The sequence below is a fragment of the Erigeron canadensis genome, chromosome 5, assembly GCF_010389155.1.
Source record: "Erigeron canadensis isolate Cc75 chromosome 5, C_canadensis_v1, whole genome shotgun sequence".
Classification (NCBI taxonomy): domain Eukaryota; kingdom Viridiplantae; phylum Streptophyta; class Magnoliopsida; order Asterales; family Asteraceae; genus Erigeron; species Erigeron canadensis.
The window spans coordinates 7,385,231-7,408,530 of record NC_057765.1 but is presented as its reverse complement, the minus strand read 5'-3'; the positions used below and the strand labels follow the sequence as shown (position 1 = coordinate 7,408,530).

General features: G+C 32.1%; 2 protein-coding genes across 3 annotated transcripts; both read left to right on the top strand.

The window, feature by feature from the left end:
• The first annotated feature begins 1,233 nt into the window (after nt 1-1,233).
• Nucleotides 1,234-6,650, top strand: LOC122600378. Of its 2 annotated transcripts, none has more exons than XM_043773087.1 (15): nt 1,234-1,483; nt 2,158-2,285; nt 2,578-2,649; nt 2,719-2,832; nt 2,988-3,056; nt 3,146-3,202; nt 3,341-3,409; nt 3,805-3,867; nt 3,992-4,054; nt 4,306-4,470; nt 4,877-5,032; nt 5,153-5,233; nt 5,630-5,691; nt 5,820-5,941; nt 6,269-6,650. In XM_043773087.1, the coding sequence occupies exons 1-14, from the start codon at nt 1,300-1,302 to the stop codon at nt 5,914-5,916; spliced, it is 1,380 nt and encodes a 459-aa protein (XP_043629022.1). In that variant the 5' UTR covers nt 1,234-1,299; the 3' UTR covers nt 5,917-5,941; nt 6,269-6,650. The 2 variants fall into 2 exon arrangements, with proteins under 2 accessions (XP_043629022.1, XP_043629023.1); XM_043773088.1 differs by having other exon boundaries at nt 1,235-1,483; nt 3,356-3,409.
• Nucleotides 6,651-16,307: 9,657 nt separating this feature from the next.
• On the top strand, nt 16,308-23,085 carry LOC122599366 (glycosyltransferase BC10-like). Its single transcript, XM_043771872.1, has 11 exons — nt 16,308-16,515; nt 17,946-18,425; nt 19,032-19,130; nt 19,599-19,699; nt 20,389-20,460; nt 20,810-20,900; nt 21,526-21,606; nt 21,706-21,765; nt 21,963-22,085; nt 22,332-22,370; nt 22,470-23,085. Exons 2-11 carry the CDS (start codon nt 18,069-18,071, stop codon nt 22,596-22,598), a joined length of 1,152 nt encoding a protein of 383 aa, XP_043627807.1. The 5' UTR covers nt 16,308-16,515; nt 17,946-18,068; the 3' UTR covers nt 22,599-23,085.
• The last annotated feature ends 215 nt before the right edge of the window (nt 23,086-23,300 follow it).

Genomic DNA, 23,300 nt, shown 5'->3' with positions numbered 1-23,300 from the left:
AAGAAAAAAAGACTGACAAATGGCAGGGCCCACTAGCAGTCTTACCAGATCTACTAACTGGAGTCCTTTTCAGTGTTCTAGACCTTACAAGTCTGAACACTGATTACAAGGAATTGACTTATTTGCCTTTGCACGCTTTTATTCGGACAATCCATTTGTCCTTTGTTAAAAGTTCTTACACGCGTGTAAAGGTGGTTGGTTAAAGTATTACAAGTCACATCATATTGACTTTATTCATGTACTTTAACCAATGCTTTTAAGGAATAAATATTATATTTCTTAAATGCATGAAACCTTATTTGTACAGCAAAAAGAATTAGTGGGCAAAAAGAATTAAATACTAATTCTTTTTGTCTATAAATACCAAGTCATCTCCCTCGTCCAAATCACTTTTGTAATTTGGTGCATTTGCCTAAATACTCTTGATCTTAACAGTTATGCTTCACAACTTTAAGTATTTCGATCAAGGAGTTTATTTAGCAAATATAGATCACTTGTATTTCATAGGTTGTTTAGATATCTAGGTTCCGCAACAACCTTGTATTTTATTTAACATCAATAAATAAATACACATGAAAATTACATTTGTGTTTCACCATTTACATACTTGTTTATTTTATTTATTACTTAAGTCTTTATTGCTTTATTTATATTCTTACATTTATATTCAAAGCAATACTAGTCCAATTTAGTACATACTTGACTTGTTATTGTACACCTTGTTGGTTAAACCATCGAGTGAGGGACTTCACAGTTAACACAACATGCAATATATAGATTGTTAATTAAATTGCTTAGTAATTTTAGTGTATAACTAAATTATTTGAACAAAATGTGAAAACACAATTACAATGATAATGCAGACGTATCCGGATGAATAAAAGACATCCAAAGAAACAAAAACCTTACTTAACGAGACCTCTAATAGATGATGTATCAATTTTTCAATTGTCTGGTCACTGTTAACCGGAATCTAAACGACCAATAATGTAACTTCATATTTTTAGTAATTTAATTCTTACTTGGTTAAATATTTAACTTATAATATTATATAAATTTAATATGTCATTAATTAATTATATATGTATACAGGGGAAAAAAAATGACCGAGGTAAAAAAGAACAACAACATTGTAAGAAGAAAGGTGTGATAATTTATTTCCCTGGTTGGTTGGTTGGTTGTCCAAAATTACTGTAAATCCGAAGAGATACATTTTTCTAGTAAATCCGAAGAGATACATTTTCTAGTACTAACATTCAAATTCAATAGCAGCTCCATTTTTGACTCACCGTACCTCCAATGGCGGCACCAAAACGACGTCGCTTACTCTCCATAACCCTCCTCTTAATTTTCTTTCTCAATATATCCTCTTCACAAACCCTCCCTGATACCAATAATGATTTTGATTCCAATTCTGATTCCGATTCCGATTCCATTCTCAATATCAAGCATCAACAACTTCTTGCAAAAATCCTCATTTTAGGTACCCTCTCTTTTTCTTTAACATTTTTTTCCCTGTTATAATTATAATTATTATAAGTTTTTTTTTTTTACGGAAATTGTTAGTCGTTAGTAGTTAGTTTTCCCAAGATAGTAATTAAACCCCACTTGAACAAATTATTATTATTATTATTATTATTATTATTATTATTATTATTATTATTATATTATAAAGCAGATATTTATTACTTCCCAAAATGCCCCTTCTATCTATTTTATATTTATCTAAAATAACTATAATACCCTTCCTGTCTCCTCAAATCTCAACCAATCATTTTTTTTCTCTTTTCTCCATAAATCATTTATTCCTCCGATTCATTCAAAATTTTTTATCTCAAAAACCGTACATCGATAAATTATAAATTGTATGGGTGTTCTTAAAATTTCATGCTCTTTCATTAGAGATGTCATTCGATATACTTTCGACAAATTTTTAAATCCGAGGGCGGAGCCCGTATGACTAAGGCATTTCACTATCATACTCTATGACATATCAACTCCTATAACCTATCATACTCTATGACCTAAGTATCACCCCACCATCTCACCGCCGCAACGCGCGGGTACTTGCTCTCGTGTAATTATTATTAATAATTTACTACTGGAAACTTGTGAAAATAAAAATTGTATGGAATTATAAAACATTGTTGTTCTCAGAGACCAGCATTGATGAAAGGAGCCGTGAAGTTAATTCCAAAGACGAACGAATCAAACAATTGGAGACCGTTGTTCTTGAGAAATCAAATAGTTTGGCCTCTTTACGTAGCGAAATTCAATCCCTGCAGGTTCGCTTTTCGTTAAGTATTTACTTACGGACTGTTACTAGTCACGCGGTGTGTGTAGTTTACTTGATGTTGTTGTTTTAGTCTATTGTTCGTTGTATTCATGTTCGGCCAATTATGATTTTAAACATTAATAGTTGAATGAATCATGACCCATTAATTCCGTTTGTAGTTGCTAGCTACATTTTGATTTTTGCTAGCATCCTTTGTTTAACTTGATTCCGTTTAGTAATCGTATGCAATGAGTTTTGATTAGAAAACTAGAGTTTATTTTTAAATGAGTCGGTTTTTGCAGAAAAAGGAATCTTTTGATGCCAAGGAACAAGAGGCCGAGGCTAATGCACAGGCGGGTGAACTTGAAAAGCAGGTGATGTTTGTAATTGTATTGACGAATGCATAGTTACGTTTATATTATACCTCTAACAGTGTTTTATAGGTTGAAATTCTTAATGAGGAAATTGCAAAACAAAGCATAAAAAGGGATGAAATGGAAGCTCGAATAAATATTGCTGAGAGTAAAATTGCAGAATTGAACGAGAAACTCGAAAAGGTAACCATGAAATATATTCTTTTTCTGTAACCAGAAATTTGAGAAACTAGATTATGTTAAGGCAGTCATTTCTGATCATACAAGTATTTTAATTTTTGTTCTTTGGTATGTTTATAAATCTTTCTTTTTCGTTTCATTTTTTTCTCTTCTTACAGCTCCAGAGGATTAACGAAGAACAGAAGATTATAATTTTTAATACAGAACTTGCTCTACAGAAGGCTGAGGTATGTTGAAAACTTGGGTTTTCCAGTATTCCAAAATGGCAAAATGTTTAGATGATTTGTGTGAGCCCAATGTATCTTCAATTCTCCAGGAAGAAAGAATCAGAGCCCAATTTATAGGTGCTAGGCACTCTAAGAAACTGGCAGAGGTATATGCTTCCAACTGTCATTGTCATTGCGTGTTGATTTATCTCTCCATATTTAGATGTTCTCTTTACTCTTCAGTTGCGTTTAGTTTCTAGTAATCTTATTGCTCTTATTAATTACCAACGCTTATCGTATATAAGCTGTTTGTGCATCAGGTCTATGAGTCTTGGTTACCACCTTGGCTGTCAGTTTATTTAGTTCACTATCAGGTATGTATTCTACGTATTGTAACATGCATATCTATAGCTGAACCAATGGTGGGCTGGGTAACATGTCAAAACGAGAAATCTTCTTGCATTAGTCTTGTTTGGATTGACCTGAAACACTCTTTGTCCGATTTCCTATAAATATTGTGTCTTACCTGAAATAGGTCAGTACAACATAACTTGTCTTTGGGTGAAATTTAAGCCGTTCAACCCATTTGATCTGTTTTTGTTTTATCATTTTGTCCATTATAAATTTATTGTTTATAAGTAAAACAAAATTGGAATCAACTCTGCAAGTAAATGGTTTGGAATTGCTACTTCTCTATCTCTCTGCTCTCTGTGGTTTGGGCTTAATTGGAATATTTCATCTGATCATGCATCTTGTTTTCAATGTGCAGTCTGTCATGGTAACTCATTGGAATGTATATGGAAGACCAGCTTTGGATATTACAGTTCAAAAGGTTTTCCAGTCATTTGTTATTTTAATATAATTACGAATTTTGTGATTGCAGTAGACATGTTATTGTTAGCGACCAATTACATTTGGTCATGCATCTTCTTACAAGATTTAAACATTGTTTGTAGGTACTGGAAACAAAAGCTCAAGTGCAAATTTGGGCACAACCCTACATTGAGGAGGCACACATGGTAAGTTGGTCTCCATAAAGTTATAGTTGCTGCTCTGAATATGCATAAGCTCTGTATTTTCTAGGCGTGGCAAATTTGTGGGTTGAGCAGGTTGGGTAACGGGTCAAAAAGGACTTTTTAAATTTTTGTACGGGTTGGCCAGGCTAGGTTACTTTTTTGTTCAGAACTTCTATCAGGCTTTTATTTCTTTTCACCAAGTTTTGTTTCTTGACTGGTCTTTCTACTATTAATGATTATATTCGTATTTGCAGAAGTGGATCCCTACCATAAAGGAGCAGTGGCTTACATTTGTGACAGATATGGAACCACATGTGCAAATATTTACTGCCAAGACTGTTGAATTTTACCATGACTCTAGGGAAAAGCTAGGGCCTCACATTACCAACATACAAACTATGTTGGATCCGTACGTTAAGGTCCTGTAGGTTTTGTCCATTCATTTGATTCTTAGATTTGTGGGAGTGTTTATTTATTAGAGGTGGCAATATTGGCCCAATTATTACTAAATGGGTCGATTTGGGTCACAAGTTTTATCTAGTGAGGCGGTAAATAATATTTAACTAAAAAGGATACTGGTTAATGGCTCAAATAGGTCCAATTCCAAAGTTACTTTTAAAGCCTGCACCTTCTTAATATTCATACAGAAGATAAGATTACTATTGTTTAGTGTTAGAATCATATTTAACGTTCTAGTTATCTAAAGAAATTTAAAGTGAACAAAAAAGTGTGGGTCAAAGACACACCAACCGTTTTTTCATATCTAGTATTATATATGAATATAAATTGTGTTAAAACTTAAAAACTTGTTCCGTATTGTTTCAGGAAGCTAAGAAGTTCATAAATCCCTACATCAATCAGCTTTCGAACACATTGAGACCTCATATTAAAAAGGCACACATGTTCTTAAAGCCTTACACTAAGAAAGTTCTTCGTGGTTATAGAAGGTTATCTAAGACCACCCTAAAATACCATCACCAGGTAAACTTCTGCCTTCTTTTTTTTTTTTTCTTTTTTGATAATGATAACAAAAACGCTGGTGGTCTTATCAAGGCAATTAATTAATTGTCTGAATGGCTGATTTAATATTTATTTTGGAAGGTCTATGCTAATATTCACGAAATGCTGAAGCAGAATGAATTTACACGTTCTGTTGCAAGTAATGAGTTGGTGTGGTTTATGGTACGAACCAGTTAATATGTTATTCATTCATTTTTCTTGTTTCATTTTTTGTGTAGTGGCAATTTCTAGCCATTATCTTATGAATGGGTTGATTTGGGCTATATATTATTTTTAATGGGAAAGTTGAAAAACATATTGTGAAAGGAGTTGGGTCAAATATTGTTGGAAATTGTGCTAGGTCATTTTGATTAAAGTTATAGATTAATATTGAAATTATATAACTTTTGTAATTATATGTGACACACTAATTAAAAACATAGGACAATATATGTTTCAGCTCAACCTAACCCGTGCTGTTAAGTTACCTGTTATCAACCCATCCATTTTGCCATCCCTAATGTTAAAACATGGTTTATATGGTTGTGTAACTAACAACATCTTATGTAACTGATGTAGGCCTCTTTTATTATGGTTTTCCCTGTGCTGATTATACTTTCTTGGGTGGCGACTTTATTCAGGTTTCTTTGGATTCCACCACAAAACTTGTCTTTGATTGTTTCGAGTTTAATTAAATGCATATGTATTGAGGATCTTAAACTTTTTATATGAGTCTGGTGTGTAAATGTGGATTTTCTTGCTTGTGCAGTAAAAAACCACGAAGGCATACGCGTGGTCCCCATACAAGTCATACACGTCGTAAGGCAAGACGGGTGCATCCTGACAAGACAAACTTATCAAGATAGTTGGGCTGTAATGCTGTATTCTAATGTTCGTTTCATTCTCTCCTTTAAGCATGGTCTTCTATTTGCTTTCATGATCTTTATCTACTAGATGCCGTGATTTTAGCCCATATCGTTGTAAGTTTAGATTATGTTAATCTCAAATAGGTCAAAAAAAAAAAAAAAAAAAAAAAAAACCTTAGCCAAAGTCATAAAAGATAAAATCTTCTATAGATCAAAGCGGGGTGTTTAATTTAAACATGTCAGAAAGAGGCAGGCGGGGTTTGCTTACCAACCTATTTCTTCTTTTCCTTCTTAATTACTTGTTAGTCTTATTCTTACCGTTCTGATCCTTTTGCCTTTTGAAAATAAACAGTATAATCCTGAGCGCATAGCAGTTGCTATTGACATACTTTTGTGGTGGATTACATCGAGAATGGTAAAAGGACTCTAGCCGAATCATAGATTCAAAAAATTACTGGTATGTTAATACTACAAGATAGACTAGAATGTTTTGTAAATTGAAAAAAAAGTATGGAAGAAGATAGAAATCAATGCAACAGCATTTCTGTACCTCTTAAATCGTCCATTTTTTGGAATTTTTTAGCGATGTATCTTTTTTTTCTTTAACACCAAGAAAAGGAGAGGAAGTTAACATGTATTTGTTTTGTGGATGTATTCTTCGACTGGACGAAGTAATTAAGAGAATCTTGGTGACCGCTGATAACATAGCAACTAAGTCTTTCTTGGTCATTAAATTGCTCTGTATGTTTGTATCAAGGCTGATTATAATAAAATAGATATTAAAGTAAAAGGAATAATATAAGATTATTTTAATTCATGGTAAAACTGATATACTATAAAGCTCGAGTATGTATATATCATAGTTGTTAAAAGCGACGGTGAACTCAAAGTGCAAAGACCCTATATGGGGCGAAGGCGAGAGGCGAAAAAAAAACGCACTAAAGTAAAAACCAAACCAAATGTCATTCAAATTAGCAAATTCCATCTAAATAACACATAATGCATTAATCCCAAAAAGTTTTAGACAAATTGTTAAACATATAAAGTTCAAAACCATTGACAAAAGTTAAATAGAACCACGGACTATGCCATGCCCATTTGTTGTACTTCCACCCAGGGTCTTTAGATTTAGGATGTTGAGAAACATTACCACCTTAATTCATTGGCTCTAACAGATGATATGAAAGAAAATTTAAGTTAGAAAAATCTTTTGAGTAAGAAAAAATAGTTTTAAGAAAAAAGTAAGAAAATTGACCTGAAGTTGAAGGGAGAATATGTTGATGAAGAATGATTTGATGTTGATATACTCTTATTGATGATTTGATGTTGATATTTGGAAGAATATATAAACGTGATTTATGACATGCTATTAATACACTTCTTGGATAACCAAAGGGTTTTTAGGTGCCAAAGGGTTTTATGGAAAATAGTAGACTGCCGCCTAAATTGTTGGTGGGCCTGGGCCTAGGTTATCAGGTGGCAAAGTGTTGCCTCGCCATCGCCTTGTGCCTGGGCGGCCTGGGCGCACGCCTTTAACAACACTGGTATATATTGATACCAGTGCTCAGACTCATCCAATGGACGAGTAGTCTCAAAATATATTAATCAAAGCTAATATGATTCGAGCAATTATCAATATGACCAATATCACAACTTAATCAATACGAAAGCTAAAAAAGAAACATATGAAAATTAACTCCATATAAATATTGATTCCACTTTACCCCTTTTTTTCAAATTTAGTTAAATAAAAAATTTGCAACAAAGTATATAATTTGAAAAATATATACCAATTCATCAACAAAGATCATCTCGAACATTTTGACTTTCTTCGGGTTGTTCCATTCTTAAACAATCCATACATGCATAACACGGAGTCGTAGATGATGGTTAACATGTGTTGGCTTAAGATCTTCAAAAAATGAACTAATGTGGTCTTATTTTTTGGTGTTGAAGAAAAAGCAATATAACGAACCTATTATGGAAAACAAACTAAATAAAAGAGATAATAATAACAATAATATAAGAATTAAATGTTAAATAATAATAATAATGATTAAATATGAACAAAGTATATAAATAAATAAAAAACCCTTTTGGTAGTCGATAATAGGGTTTTTTTTTTTTGCCGTAGGTTTTTTTTGCTGAGAATACGTGAGGGTTTTTTCTAAGTTGTATATATACATAAATAATTTTTGGCAGACTTTTTAGCATAAAAAGAGTTTTTAATTAATAGTAAGGTCGGCCATTTATTAAATTAAATTAAATATTAAAAATAGAGGAGTAATAAGAAGAGAATATCAGGCTCAAAGATGGGATTAGGGTGACAAATGTACCCCTAACCTCCTCTTTTAGTTATATTATAGATACAATAAATTTTATGATTAAGTGAAGAAAAAAATAATCTTTCTTTAGTATTTAGTCTATTCGAACCAAAACTTATAATATCATATCGTCTTTTATTTTAAGGTCAAACTATATTCAAAATTTTAAAATTTAAGTTAAGATTGGATCTTAGACATTCATTTACTAAGGTTGATTATTTTTATTCTTTCTCTCCGACACGCCTAATTCTTCTTCGTTCTTTCATTTTCTCTTCTATTTCCAAACCCTTCATTTAACTCTCCCATCTTCCAAGAAACATCATATATGCATACATATACATTCAAAAGTTCAGAAGTTCACGTCATGATAAAAATTATAAGTTAATTATTTATGGGCAAATCAGCTATATTGTAACTGTTCGGATCTTTGAAGCAAGTACCCTTACATTCGGGGGTTGATTATTTATTCATCACATATAAGATATGTAAGAATCAGTACAAAACAGCTGCAGTTTCCATTATTTTCAAAACTTTTTATAAATATAATCTTTTGTTAATTTATTAATAAGTATTATGGTGGAGGGAGATGGGAGGGAGATGAGAGGGTTGGGGGAGCTTCAACCGTCACTACGGCGAGATGGAGAGGGAGATTGGACGGCAAATTGGGAGCTCGCGAAAGATTGAAGGAGGGTTGGGGGAGGAGGGACTAAAAGTGACAGAAATTCAAACACAAATATGACCGTTAAGGGACTGCTAGGTGCCAAGGACCAAATATGTAAAGCTGCTGAACCTTTTTTTTCCATATATATATATATATATACCAAATTAATCTTCAAAAAACACAACCAAAATAATATATTAATTCCTATAATATCATTTTATTTATAAAAAAGTATAACAACTAGAAATTAAAACTAATTAAATCATCATAAACTAATTAAAACTACTTAGAAATTAAACTAATTAAAACTATTTAGAAATTAAAAGACATTACAAACTAATTAAACTATCTCATATTGTCGTTGCATCGATACGTTCTAGTCCCTCAATGCGAATTCCGCATTATCAAGATGTTCAATTGCATTTTGAAGGCTGTCGATTTTCCCCTGCAAATAATTTATATATTGCCACTCAAGTTCGGAACATTCTCTTGCTTGTAAAATAGAAATTTGTTCTCGACACCATTTCTTTTTTTCATTTAGCTTATGCATAACTGTCTCCAGTTACTCTCGAAACATTACGTGGTCTAGGATATCGGCCACTATACTGTACTCCACCTGATTGACAGTCAATGGTGGTTTTGGGAAAATGATATCTGATGAAGAAGCCATTTGGACGATAGAAATATATATAGATAAAGTGTATGTATATTTGATCGGAAATGTTTGTTTTTTGGGGGCCAGAAAGGTTTGATTATGAAGACAATATATATAGATAAAGTGGATGGCTCTCCTCCAACGTTCAAATTCAAATTTATTTACAAAACTAGTCACTTCAACATTCAAATTTTAAAATATTTACATATTTAGTCCCTCAAACGGCCAAACATTCAAATAAATTACAACTTTACCCCCTAAACGGCTAACGTTGATTTCACAATATAAACACAATTCCAGAACATCCCAAATTCATTTCGTATTTCCATTTTACAATCAAATTTCTATTTCCATTTCATTATTCACATCCAAATGGCCTCATCATCAAACATCGTTCACCGACCTTGCATGACCGTGGATGAGATGAAGGCACTAATCATGGCTGATATCAAAGAAGACCCTCCATCATACAGAAATCTCTAGTATTATGGAATGTTTACGGGAGAAATGCGACGTTGCGAGGTGACGTTATAGAAAATACATGTGCTAGGCCATGACCTTTCGAAGCATGAAGGCCAATATGTCTGTGTTCTGCAGGAGGAAATTAAGAGGGTCAAGCCCGCAATCAAGGTTGTTTTTTATGTCGGTCACACGTTGGAAGACCAATGCACTTGGGCCGAATCGTACCATGATAATTGCGGTGAAGACAAAACCATGGAAGATGTTAGATTGCCGAAACATGACCAATGGTGACTCGACCTAAACGCTCACCAGGGAATAGGAAGTATGTCACTAGAGGGTCGTCATCAGTACTTATGTTTTTTTAAGTTAAGCATTGTGTGTTTTTATTATGGACGGTTAAGTTTAAGTATGTATTATTTTTACTTTTAATATGTAATGTATTTTAAGTATTATGTAATGTGTTTAATTATTAATAAAACATATAAATTAAAAAAGGGTTAATTATGCAAAGTTTCTAATGTTAAGAATAAATTATTAAAATTTGAAAAAAAGGTTTAGAGTGATGATTGCCACTAAAAAAGGTTAAAGAGTTGAAATGAGATGAAGTAATTTGATTGGATAAGTTGGGGGAGATGTGGGGATGTATATAGATGGCTCCCACCCATTTAGTATATAGATATGTGTTGGTTAGAGTTTTCCAACGTCATATTTTTTTATCCATTATAATCTATTACTCCAGTAAAATAAACATGATCTCATTTAAAAAAAATATAGTAAGTAAGTAAGTAACTGCTCAGTGCTGCCTTCTATGGGTTTTGAGCCCCAATACCTCAACGGTGTATGGGGGAGGTTAAGATGTAGGCAGACCTTACCTCTATATGAATGAATTACACTAGATGTATTGTTGTGTTACATTGTGTGGTATCCTACTAGTTTTTCTTAAAAACGTTTGGTTTTGTTTTATGATTGTAAATTGAGTATCAAATCAAATTTATTTAAGCAAATATCAAACCTACTGACTATCGTAAGTTTCAAAAGTGATTTTCATTGACTTATAAATCATTAATACTAGTATATTATAAAAAAAAAATTCCTTATTTTTAGAAATATTGAAACTGTGTAATACATATAGCACTCCTAAAAATAATTTAATTTACACTTCTCCTTTATATTAATAGTTATATTACATTATCAATCATTTATCGTTTAAAATATCTTTATTAACCATTTACATCAATTACCTTTACATCAATAATTTACACCATTCGCCTCTGCCACTAAATCGCCCCACCACCACACCGTCGCCGCAACGACCACCGCTGCATTGCGCGGGTACCATGCTAGTGTATACATATTTAGCAGTTAGTAGTTAGCTATTTCTAAATCAATGTTATATATATATATATATATTAACAGCAAGTTAGTTGTTAGCAGTTAGCTGTTTTTCTAAATACATAAAAAAAAGTGAAATAAAGATAAAATATCTGATGTATTGATCGATCTAGTAACATTTATATGAGAAAATAAAGTTAACACTTACATAATAAGAGAAACAACAATTTGGTTAAAGAAAGGATGTCAGAATTATTTTTATGGATGATTAAATCAAAAACTTGATAGAAAAAAAAAAGACAACAAAGTATTATTTCATACTAATTAATGAACTGTTAAACACTATAAATCTTAATGCGTGGGCTTAAAATCCTTAACATAGAGTAACATAAAAAAACTTGTATTCATAATGAAAAAAAAATACATAAAATATGAAAAAAATATATAATCACAATTTTGTATTAATGGTTGTAATCAAAATTATTCTAAAACAAAAGAGGACATCAATTTAATAAAGAACACATAAAAAACAAAATATCAAAACACAAAGAATAAAAAGTAATGAACCTGTTTGGTATTGATAAGCCTCAAATTGTACATGTTTCCCTACACCGAATTGGACGTTTTGTACTAGTTTTATAGCCATTTATACTTGTTTTGTGGTGCGTTATGGTATTTGCTAGTGGTTTCAGGCCTACAACAGGTATATTGCTCCCAAATGGTAGAAAATAGCTCAGAAGTGGTCCATATGCAATAACGGAAGAAGAACAAAGCTGAAACGGCAACTCCAGGCTAGATCTCGCGGTGCGAGCTGGTGCTCTAGCGGCGCGAGTCGAGGAAGTTCAAGTCAGAACTTTAGCCTGTATGAGATAGCGGTGCGAGGAGAAGACATAGCGGCGCGAGACTTTGCATTCAACCCAGTCGCGGCGTGATCAGATCATCTAGCGGCGCGAGTTTGTAGTTTTTTTGGACAGAAATGCTCAAGGACACCTCTAGCGGCGCGACCCAAGTCCCTAGCGGCGCGAGATCGATCTGACATCACCATTTTCTCTCTCCTGGGGTATAAATACCATCCACCATTCCACCCAAACCCTAGTCTTGGACACTTTAGCTCACACACTTATACTTCAGCCGTTTTTCCAAGGGTTTCAAGAGTTTTTCACTACTCCAACATCATTTGAAGACTTGAAGATTAATTTTAGCTATTGTTACTCATTGTATCTCGATTGTAACTTCGGTTTAGATATTGTTCTCTATATTGGGTACATTATGTCTTCCTTTCTATTTCAATCTTTAGCTTTTAACATTATGAGTAGCTAAATCCTTATACATCTATGAAGATGAAGTGAAACAATTAGTTATGGTTGCATAGTATTTTGAATTCAAGTTGGTTTTATTTAACATTTTGTCAAGATCTTAATGAAGTGATTTCTTCTACTTAAATTTATGTTCTTGGTGATATTTGTGTTCTTCAATAGTGGTACTAGTTGAATGCAAGCATTATTTTAGTTGTTTGTCTATGAACAACTTTTGCTAGGTCATGGTATGATAGTAAAGAATATAATTTTAATAGAAATTACTTTGTTAAGTGAATTTAACGGTTGGTGGTACCACGTTTCTTTCACAAAGATAAAATTGTTATTTAGATAATCAAACAAACTAGTTAGTTCAAAGAATTGTAATAGGGTTGGTGGTACCACTTGTTGCAAGAAATTGGGTTGATTAGGTGATTGAGTGAACTTTACAAACGTTGTGCACCCGTTTGTGTTTTGAACTTATCACGATTATTGTCACCAACATTATCGAATTTTGAGCTTAAACCATATGCAACCTAGACTTCTTGTGTAGCGGATTCGACATAGATGGCTTTTTAATTATTTGTTACATCTCAAACTATTTTTGCATACTCTCGATTGACACCGGTTGAGTATTTCATTTATTTTACTTGTTGATTAATTAGCTTTCTGAAATGCAAAGTGACAACTCGGTCACAAACCAAACTTTCTCTTGATTTACATTTTTACAACCTTAAGTACAACATTCAGTCCTTGTGTTCGATCATGGTCTTACCAATTAACTATATTACATACGAACGGGTACACTGCCCGTAAGTGTGTGGTAGTCAGTAAGCGGTAGATCTTGTTATAAATTATTAAACTCGATTTCACACATCAGTATTTATACATGTAAAAAACAATTTTAGATAGATATATAGATAAATATTTTGTGAATAAATAAGAGCAAATCTTTTTAAAATAATGGAGATTTAAAAGTTCAAGTTTTGAAAAGAGTGATGTTGTCGAGATTTCCTACTTTTAGGAATAATATTAAGAAGATTATGGAATCATATTTTCATTTTAATCTCTTATAAAATGCTTATTATTTTTAATAAATTTTATATATTTTTGTATAAAGTAGGATAAATATTGTTTAAAAAGTTATGGAGATGCCACATAAGATGAATCCTACATGACAATTTTTTAGAATAGCTTTAAGTTTGAAGAATGCTTTAAAAGACTTGTTTAACTACTCTTTTAATATTTATATAGATATTAGTATAAGCTTTGTCAAGTAGTAGCATTAGCATGAAAATTTTCAAAGTTAATATTTTATGAGAAAATGATTAATGTGCCTAAAATATAGGCCTAAAAGTATGCTTAATGAGTAGGGATTGACACATGACAAATCCAATGGTAAAGATCATGAAAGAGAATATGTGGAAATCATGTGTCAAAATTTAAATGTATTAGGCATACTTTTAGGCACATTATTAAGCATATTTATCATTATCCTATTTTATAATGTTAATATAAGCTATATTCTTTCTTTTATTATATCTAGGTTTCTCTTCGAGTGGTACCCGACACGTTATGTGGGTTCCATCTAAAGCCCCTGGACAGTTCTACGCACCATAAAGAAGAAACTGTCAATATACCATATCAAGCTACTTACAAATAAAAACTTAAATATAACTATTCTACCTTAAACCACTTCCATCTATGATCAGTTGAATCTTCGAGAACGGGCTTAGGTTTCTTAAGCAAATGTGAATGCAATTTTATCACCGCGTTACAAACTTGAGCAAAAACTCTACTAATCGTTTTCCCTAAAGATAAAACTTGCAAATAATGACGCGATTCTTAATATTATGTGCAAAAATGTGAAGAAAAATAGCAACTTGTTCATCAATACTCATGTTTCTAGTTGCTTTTAATCCATCTATACTCGTAAGCATGTCGCACAACTTTATAAAACACCTTCGATCCATCCTAAGTTTTGAGATACACAAAATGTCACTCTGGTAAACGTACCTATCTATTATTGTGGATCAACTGAAACGTGATGAAATGGTTCGAATACGTGATTTACTAAGTCTGTATTTGACCAACAACATGCATATGGTAGTAAAAAACCATACAACTAAAGTCATAACTTGGTTCCAAAATGCAATAACTATTTGTTTTCTCCTTTGCCTACGCCGAAGTCTTACTAAACTAAGACGTAAGATTCTGTCATCATCAAATGCATAAGAAATAACATATATGATTGAAAAAAAACCCTTAAATAGCATAAATAGAAAAAATAATTTGAAAGCATATAAGCAGAAGAATTGATCAGTTAACAACTTTTATCAGTGTAGTCTTCATGGCACAATTAAAATACAATTAGAACAAAGAAGAAAACAAAACATTACTTGGAATTAATTGGAAAAAAAAGGGTGTAGAAAAATAAAAAGAAAATTGCAAAAAATATCATCTACATAAGAAAAAGATGATATAATATGAATTAATATCAAAATATTACTTAGAATCGATTAATGAAATAAGAATTCTAAAAATTACCAGATGGAAAAGGAGATGTATGAAGGAGTAGGGTTGTAAAGAATCGAACTAACACGAACGAGACCTTGTTCATGTTCGTTTCTTTAACTAAATGAACGGTTCACGAAAGGGTAAACGAACATAACGTTGTGTTCTCAACGGATAAACCAACATAATGTCTTGTTCATGTTCATTTGTTTTGTTCATGAACACAACCAGTTTAACACAAATGAACGAAATATTTATAAATAAGTATTTATATTTTCCTTAAAATACAGATGACTAGGTATCAATGATATATATATATATATATATGATATAAAAGAAATATATTTAAATTATTTTATAAAGTATAGTTGATCAGGTATTAATATATGTAAACGAACAAATGTTGATAAACATAAACGAATTATTGTTCACGAGCGTAAACGAATGAAAGTTCACGAACAGATTATCGAACAGTCATGAACATAAATGAACGAACGAGAGCTTTGTACATGTTTGTTCATTAACTAAACGAACGTATTTTAGTGTTCATGTTCGGTTGTTTAAGTAAATGAACGAACACGAACGAATTTCTCATTCGTTTATGGCCATATGAAGGAGATCAAATCTATAGAAGTGAATGAAAAAAGAGACGGAGGTTTGTGTATTGTGTAGGGTTGTAAGGGGTATATCTGTTTTTTTTAGATTCCACTTACTGATGGAATGACATTCTTTGGCTTACCCTAGAATTGTAAATTCCATCATTTAAAAGAACGTGTACATTCCATAGAAATAAGATTCTTTCATTTTTTTTTTTTCCAAATAAACACATCTTATAATAAAATTTAATTACAATTCATCAAATTTTATTACAATCTGTCAACCAAACACCACTTAAATAATCAAGAATACAAATTTTCTTCACAAATTTATAGAAATACCTAAGTTAGCTGTTACTACCCTCGTATTTTATTTATTTCATTTTACATTTATAGTTACAATTTACAATGTGCAAGTGCAACTCACCAACTTCCCAAATGATCACTTTCGGTTTTTGCAAATGTGATTCTCAAATAAAAACAAAATCGCCGGCTCAAAAATAAAAAAAATCAAATAGAATTCTCTTGTACTATCTTGTTGACTAGCCAAGTCAATACACACACCATTCTTTAAATTTCCATTAATCACTTCATTAATTCAATCACAAAACCCACATATTTATCTTCATCATCCACTTTGATTATATTCAATTCAATTATTATTACCATCCATTTAATATACTTTTTCCAAGATCTTCATACCTTTTTTTTGTGGGCATATTTTATCACAAAAAATAGTGAAAAAGATCATTTGAAGCAGGTATTTTTTTCCCACAAATTTTATTATTATTATTTTTTATAATAATTCTTGGTTTTTATTTCAAGATTTTTTATGGGTATTTCCAAGTTTTGATTTTTAGTTCAGTTAGTTAATTTTTTATGTATAAAGATTTGATTTTTATTATGGGTTTATGGTTAAATTTGAAGAAAACGTATTTCTTTTTATGTAATTGGTAATCACCAATTTTCAGGTTTTTGTGAAAAATTAGCTTTTTTCTTTATATTTAATCATGGGTTTATCATCCAAGGAATAAAAGATATTATTATTTTTATCATCCAAATTTTGATTTTTAATAATGGGTATCTTTATCTTTATAGTTAGTATAAAGATAAACAAGATTTGATTTTTAATCATGTATGGCATTTGGGGGTTTCTAGGCTGATTGTTAAAGTTATCCATTTGGGAGTTGAACTTGGGGTTAACTTAGATTGTTAGGTTTGACTTTCATCTTCTTTTTATTTAAAGAAATTAGTTGGCAAATTACTAAATATCATTTAGGTATTTTTGTTTGGTATGCATCTGTCACAATGTTTTCGGAATTCGTATAATTACCCAATCTTCTATTTAGTATTTACTAGTTTATTTGATAGGATCATTTCGTAGCTCTTATTCACCGAGTTTATTGATTCATAGTGAACGTAGGTTATAAGGACATTTGCTTTGATTAACATACGTGATAGAAGTTGCATCCGGGCTAAATTTCTATTGGTCATAGTGTTCGGGTTATTTATATGTGTTTATGTGATTAAAATATCTGCGGAGTAGCTCCAATAAATCTGATCATCCCAACTACTAGAGTAATATTACTTTCGTGTCCTTATTTTATTTGAATAAACAGAATTTACTCACTCTCTTATAAAAATGTTTTACTAGCTGAATGGCAAATCTTGGTTTTAGTTATCTTTTAGTTGGGACTTTGGGAGTAGAATTAGAGTTTTAGCTATGTTTGCATGTGCGTTTTAAAGTGATAGTCTTTGGGTAATGTGTGATGTTACAGTGATTATCATATGGTTGAATAACACTACTTATATGCCCTTATTCTATATTTTTACTTACTTAATCTATGTTTCCTTTATCATATGGTTGAATAACACTACTTATATGCCCTTATTCTATATTTTTACTTACCTAATCTATGTTTCCTTGTCAAAAATGATTGTTATAGCGTCTTTTTTTATGTAATTTTGATGATCTATTATAACATCAATGACTTCCAATATGCACATCTGAACACACCCTTTATCAATACGCTTAATTGACTTGATTAGAAATTTCAGTTTCTAGAGACTCCTTTTCCTTAAAATGGGAAGTGCATGTACAAATACATTGATGTTCAACTTATCAAGATCCTAACTTAAAAACTTCTCCGAATTGGCTATTGATTTTACTGATGTAATCTCTGGATGCAGAGCTCATATATGTAGGTATTTCAAAGACACTGGGGGGACTGTTTTTATAACGTACACGGGCTATTCTGTTGAATACAAATGTGTGATTAACAGTTATCAGTGGATATAGTGTACGCGCGGTGAATGGGCCTGAAAGACATGCAGACATTGTCCCCAACTCGCCAACGTTCTCCATTAAAGAAGCCTATGTGGATTATCATATTGCTTGCTTTGGTTTCTGTGTTCTTAGTTGTGGTGTATGTTCATCCACCTCGAGACTCTACTGCCTGCTATATCTTTTCGTCTTCCAGCTGTAAAACCATCTCGAGCTGGCTTCCACCTCCTGAAAGACAACTTAGTGACGAGGAGATTGCTTCTCGTATTGTAGTTAAGAATTTGCTGAATAATCCACCAATTGAAACGAAAAATCCTAAGATTGCTTTTATGTTTTTGAGTCCTGGATCATTGGCTTTTGAGAGATTGTGGGAGAAATTTTTTCAGGTATGAAGTTGACCACATTTATGTACAAATATATCTTGGTTCTGTAAGAATTTTCGTTTATTACAATCCAAGAAGGTGCTTGGATGCAGAAATCTATCAGTTTGTGTGTGGATACTGGGTTGGGTAATGAGTCAAAGTGGGAGTTGTTTCTTCTGTTTAGGATGGGTGGACATTTAACACCTTTTTTTTACCAAGAGTTTAAGTTTTGATAAATAGGTAGCATGCCAAATACGATAACACAAACCAATTAAGTTGAAGGTGCTGCTTGAAGAACCTAATTGCCGGGGCAATTATTCAAGGGTAAATCTGGAAGTTTTGAAATCTGAATGTTATAGGAGACTTTATATAAACAAACATCTATTATATGACTTAGCCAATTAATATATTTTAATTTAGTCCATTGAGTGCTAAACAAACATTACCGTAGTTACCTAGCCATACCAGGCTTAAAACACTTGAATGTCAAGTTATAGGACTATATCATTTTTGATTCTCTATTTGGGATAATCACTTAAAGACTCCTCCCCAGATCAATTCTTTTTTTGTTTGTTTTTTTATTATTAGTGTTGATGATCTACTTGATAGTTGATGCCTTACATATTGCAGGGTCATGAAGGTAGATTTACCATTCATATTCATGCATCTAGAGTTAAACCAGTCCATTCTAGCCGTTTCTTCCAGAATCGGGAAATTCGTAGTGACAAGGTTTGTACATACATTGTAGAATATTTCTTTTGTATATACTATGTATACATATAGCTGTTTGCACAGTATCCGATGGTTTTAAAACTGAACAGCATATCCCTTAATGCAAATAGGGATCAGAAATGTGAAGGTTTTTAACATTAAAAGTGGTGATTTTGTTCAATATACCTTTAGATTACTTGATTTGGGCTGTGGTTAATCCCCCAATGTATCAAATAGAATAGACATATGAGTTGAATGGGTCAAACCTGTTGGAGAGTTTTAAAAGTGAATGCTTAACAATGTATTTTTGGCAATAATCCAATTTAGAGAATTTTGGATGAAGTTTACAAAAAAAGGGTTTGTAGGTACAAAAGACGACCTGTTTTCACTTAGCTACTCAGCACACCAACCTACATAATTGTTGAATAATAATGATCCCTTTAAATAAAGTTAACACCTGTCATCATTGGTTGATATTTTGTGCAGGTAGATTGGGGGAAAATTTCAATGGTTGATGCTGAGAAACGACTTTTGGCTAATGCATTGAAAGACCCTGACAATCAGCATTTTGTGTTACTTTCTGACAGGTAGTGGCTTTCTATACCTAAAACTCACATGAAAGTATTGAGAAATTTATGGCAATTCTTTGCACTTTTTTATAGCAAGACTTTTAACCCTTGGTGCATGAACTGCCTTTAGTGTGGTGCATGTAGAGGTGGCAATTTGCCAATTTGGACCAAATCGGTAAAATAAATAATTAAAACATAGCTAAAGGAAATGGTTAGATAGGCCAGGCAAGTTGAAAGTCGCTAGATGTGTAGATGTAGGTGGTGTGTTTAGGTTTCTCTTTACGTGTATTCATAAAACACAATCCTTTAGCTAAGTTCAAAGAATCCTTTGTTGAATTGTTGTGTGGTTTTTCTGAAACCCATCCCTTGGAACAAACACCATGTATCATTTTCATTCTCCTTCCTGCAATTTCCAAACATTCAAACTGAATACTCCTCAAGGCATAAAACTTCCTAAATCATTTTACTGAATACATACATATTAGTTTTGGAATAATCTAAACATTTTAAGCATATGTCTCACACTAAGTCTGTTAGAAAGTTTGAATTTCTTGGGTAAAATGTGTTTTTGGTCAAGCCAACTAGACAGGTAGAAAGTTACCCATTTTGGTTCACCACTTGCCCATCTTTCCACCTCTACTCTCTATGAATTGTCCATATTGTCTGAGATAATTAGTATCTGAATTGCTATCGAATTTTGTTTTCAGCTGTATACCATTGCGTGATTTTGATTATGTGTACAATTATCTCATGTACACAAATGTCAGCTTTATTGACAGGTTAGTACACTCCTTTTGAATTTACTATATCCCTGTTTCAGAAGAAAGCTACGCATTTGATATTCGTTGTCACTTGTCAAAAGTATTGCTAGTTAACTTAGAAATTAAGATGTTTGCCCCTGCATAGCCTTGATTTATAGATATTAATAGTCACACACTCACACACATATTGGGTCACGTTAGCAATGAAATTCTTAATGATCTTGTTAGCATGAAGTAGTAGGGTTGCCATCAGAAGAATTTATAATGTAGCTCACTTTTTTTTTTTTTTTTTAACTCTGTTAATTTCTTATCGAATTACCACACTTTCTGTATAAAGAAATGATTTATCTATATCTAATTTTTTCAGCTTTGAGGATCCTGGTCCACATGGAAGTGGTCGTTACTCAGAGCATATGTTACCTGAAGTCGAAAAGAAATTCTTTAGGAAGGGCGCTCAGGTTTTCTATTTTATTTTATTGTAGCCCGTGTATCGAGCTTTATGAAGTGCATTAAGGGGTATTTGGATGTCTTTAGCTTAAATAATGATATTTGTATTGTATTACCTGGATAAGATAATCGACTAATATAAGTATTAAGAGATTAATCACATGAGCTTTAGAATGACCTAGGACATTTTTTATATGAAATAGGGAGTGCTTTTAGGAAAAGAGAGTAAAAGTCATTAAGGGTACTTGGGTATATTGTTTTATCTTCAGATAATTAGTTTTTGTTGCAGCACAAAACTGATTCTTATGAAAATACTCAGAAGTAGAACTTGTCTATTCTGACTCTGAAAATTGATGATCGTAACTTCAACTTTTCTTAAAATAGTTTCAAATTTGAAATCCGCACACTTGTCAGAGTCTGAATAGACAAGTTCTACTTCTGAGTTTAGAAAAGTTGGCTTGAGATTGTTTAGAAAAGTCATTAAGCTTTCGGTACTGTTGTATAGGCATATGTGGCTTGAGATTGTTTAGAAAGCTTCATGATAGACTATTTTGGATCCTATTCTTTTTTATCAATTTATTTTTAGTATCCAAAGTTCACCGTAAGTTTTAATGTTGGATTTTCTTTTTTGTGTAGTGGTTCACGATGAAACGTCAACATGCGGTCATAGTTATGGCTGATAATCTATACTATACAAAGTTCAGAGACTATTGCAGGGTAAATATTTTTTAATTCCTTGGTTTAGATTTTATAGTTTGTATTTATCGGTTAGAGTTTATTTATTTGATTGTAGCTTTTTTTTTTTCTGTACTACAGCCTGGTATGGATGGGCGCAATTGTTATGCAGATGAACATTATTTGCCAACCTTTTTCCATGTGAGGGAATTTGGAATTTTTTTTATTGTTCCGTCTTATTCCTAGACAATTTTGGTACTCCATTTCAAATTCAAACCCATTGCTTTTCAAACTCAAGTTTGACGAAAGTCAAATGTGGACTCTTTCTAAAACGGACATAGCACATCTGAATAACTATTACTTTGAACTTGATGAAATCTTATGATTTAATCGTGTAGATGTTTGATCCTAACGGGATAGCAAATTGGTCGGTGACGCATGTTGATTGGTCTGAACGAAAATGGCATCCGAAATCATACGGACAGAAGGATGTATCTTACAAGCTTATCAAAAATCTCGCGGTATTAATCCTCTTTCTCAATCCCACAAGCTTTTATAAATTGCACCATATATATTCGTTCTTTATATTTCGTCCACCCTGAAAAGTGCCAAAGCTATTTAATTGTAATATTGGCTTGTTTGGCTGTTTAAGTTTGGGGGATAAGTGGAAATACATTCAAAATTTTCCATCCGAAATATTTTGTGAACTTAATGTTCCACTTAGATTTTTACTAGCTTAACTCATTTTGTTTGTGTGAATTTTGCAGTCTATTACTGAAAGTGTTCATGAATCAAGCAATCTAAAGGTATATTTCTGTTAATTCGTCTATGTTTTCTTTCTTTTCTCAGGGTTTTTTCTTATTTGAAAACGAAGTCTCAAGCATATAACTTTTTTTCTCTTTCAGCGGGTAACTACAGTTACGCCTTGTATGTGGAATGGCATAAACCGACCGTGTTACTTATTTGCAAGAAAGTTCTTGCCCGAGACCTTAGACAAGATGATTGAACTTTTCCCAAGTTACATGACATTTTGATTCTGAAAGGTTATATCTTTACTTTTTATTCTTTGGCCGGGTCACAATGTCAGACCCATTTGGTCCGAACAGTTTTCACATTGTTGTAAAGCCATCTCCACCCTCACTCTTTTCAAACTTGGGTCCGTTTTCGAGTTTATTCACAGTTGGGACAGGTTTGCGTTGACAGTGAGGAAGAAAGGTTTGAGAAATCTGTTTGATGGTTCATTTTGGTTGTTTTTAAGGTAGAAGCTTTGGCCAATAATTTTTTTTTTTTTTTTCTGTAATTTTTTAGGGTGACAACCCATAATGAATATAATGCATAGTAGGAATAGGATTTTGCATGGCTGTGTTAATTTTATTAAGAATTTTGTTATGCGTTAATGAAAGGTTTGTACATAATTTGGAGTAGCAAAAAAGCGTCTTGTGAGAAACATGGTTAGCGGTGTACAGCTTTTTGTAATGAATGTTCATATATCGTCCAATCTAGTTAAAAATTAAATGTGTACATTATGTTTAGTTATTATATAATAGATCAGAATGCAGATTTAAAAATTGTGCAGTGGTATTAAAATTCAAATTTGACACATATATTCTAGGTTTTGATTATTTTTTATGTGCCAAAATTACTATCTACTTTAAGACTATTTAAGACGGACAGAAAGCTTTGTATTGCTAAAGCAGTAGTAACCTAAAATGTATAATGAATTTAAGACGGACAGA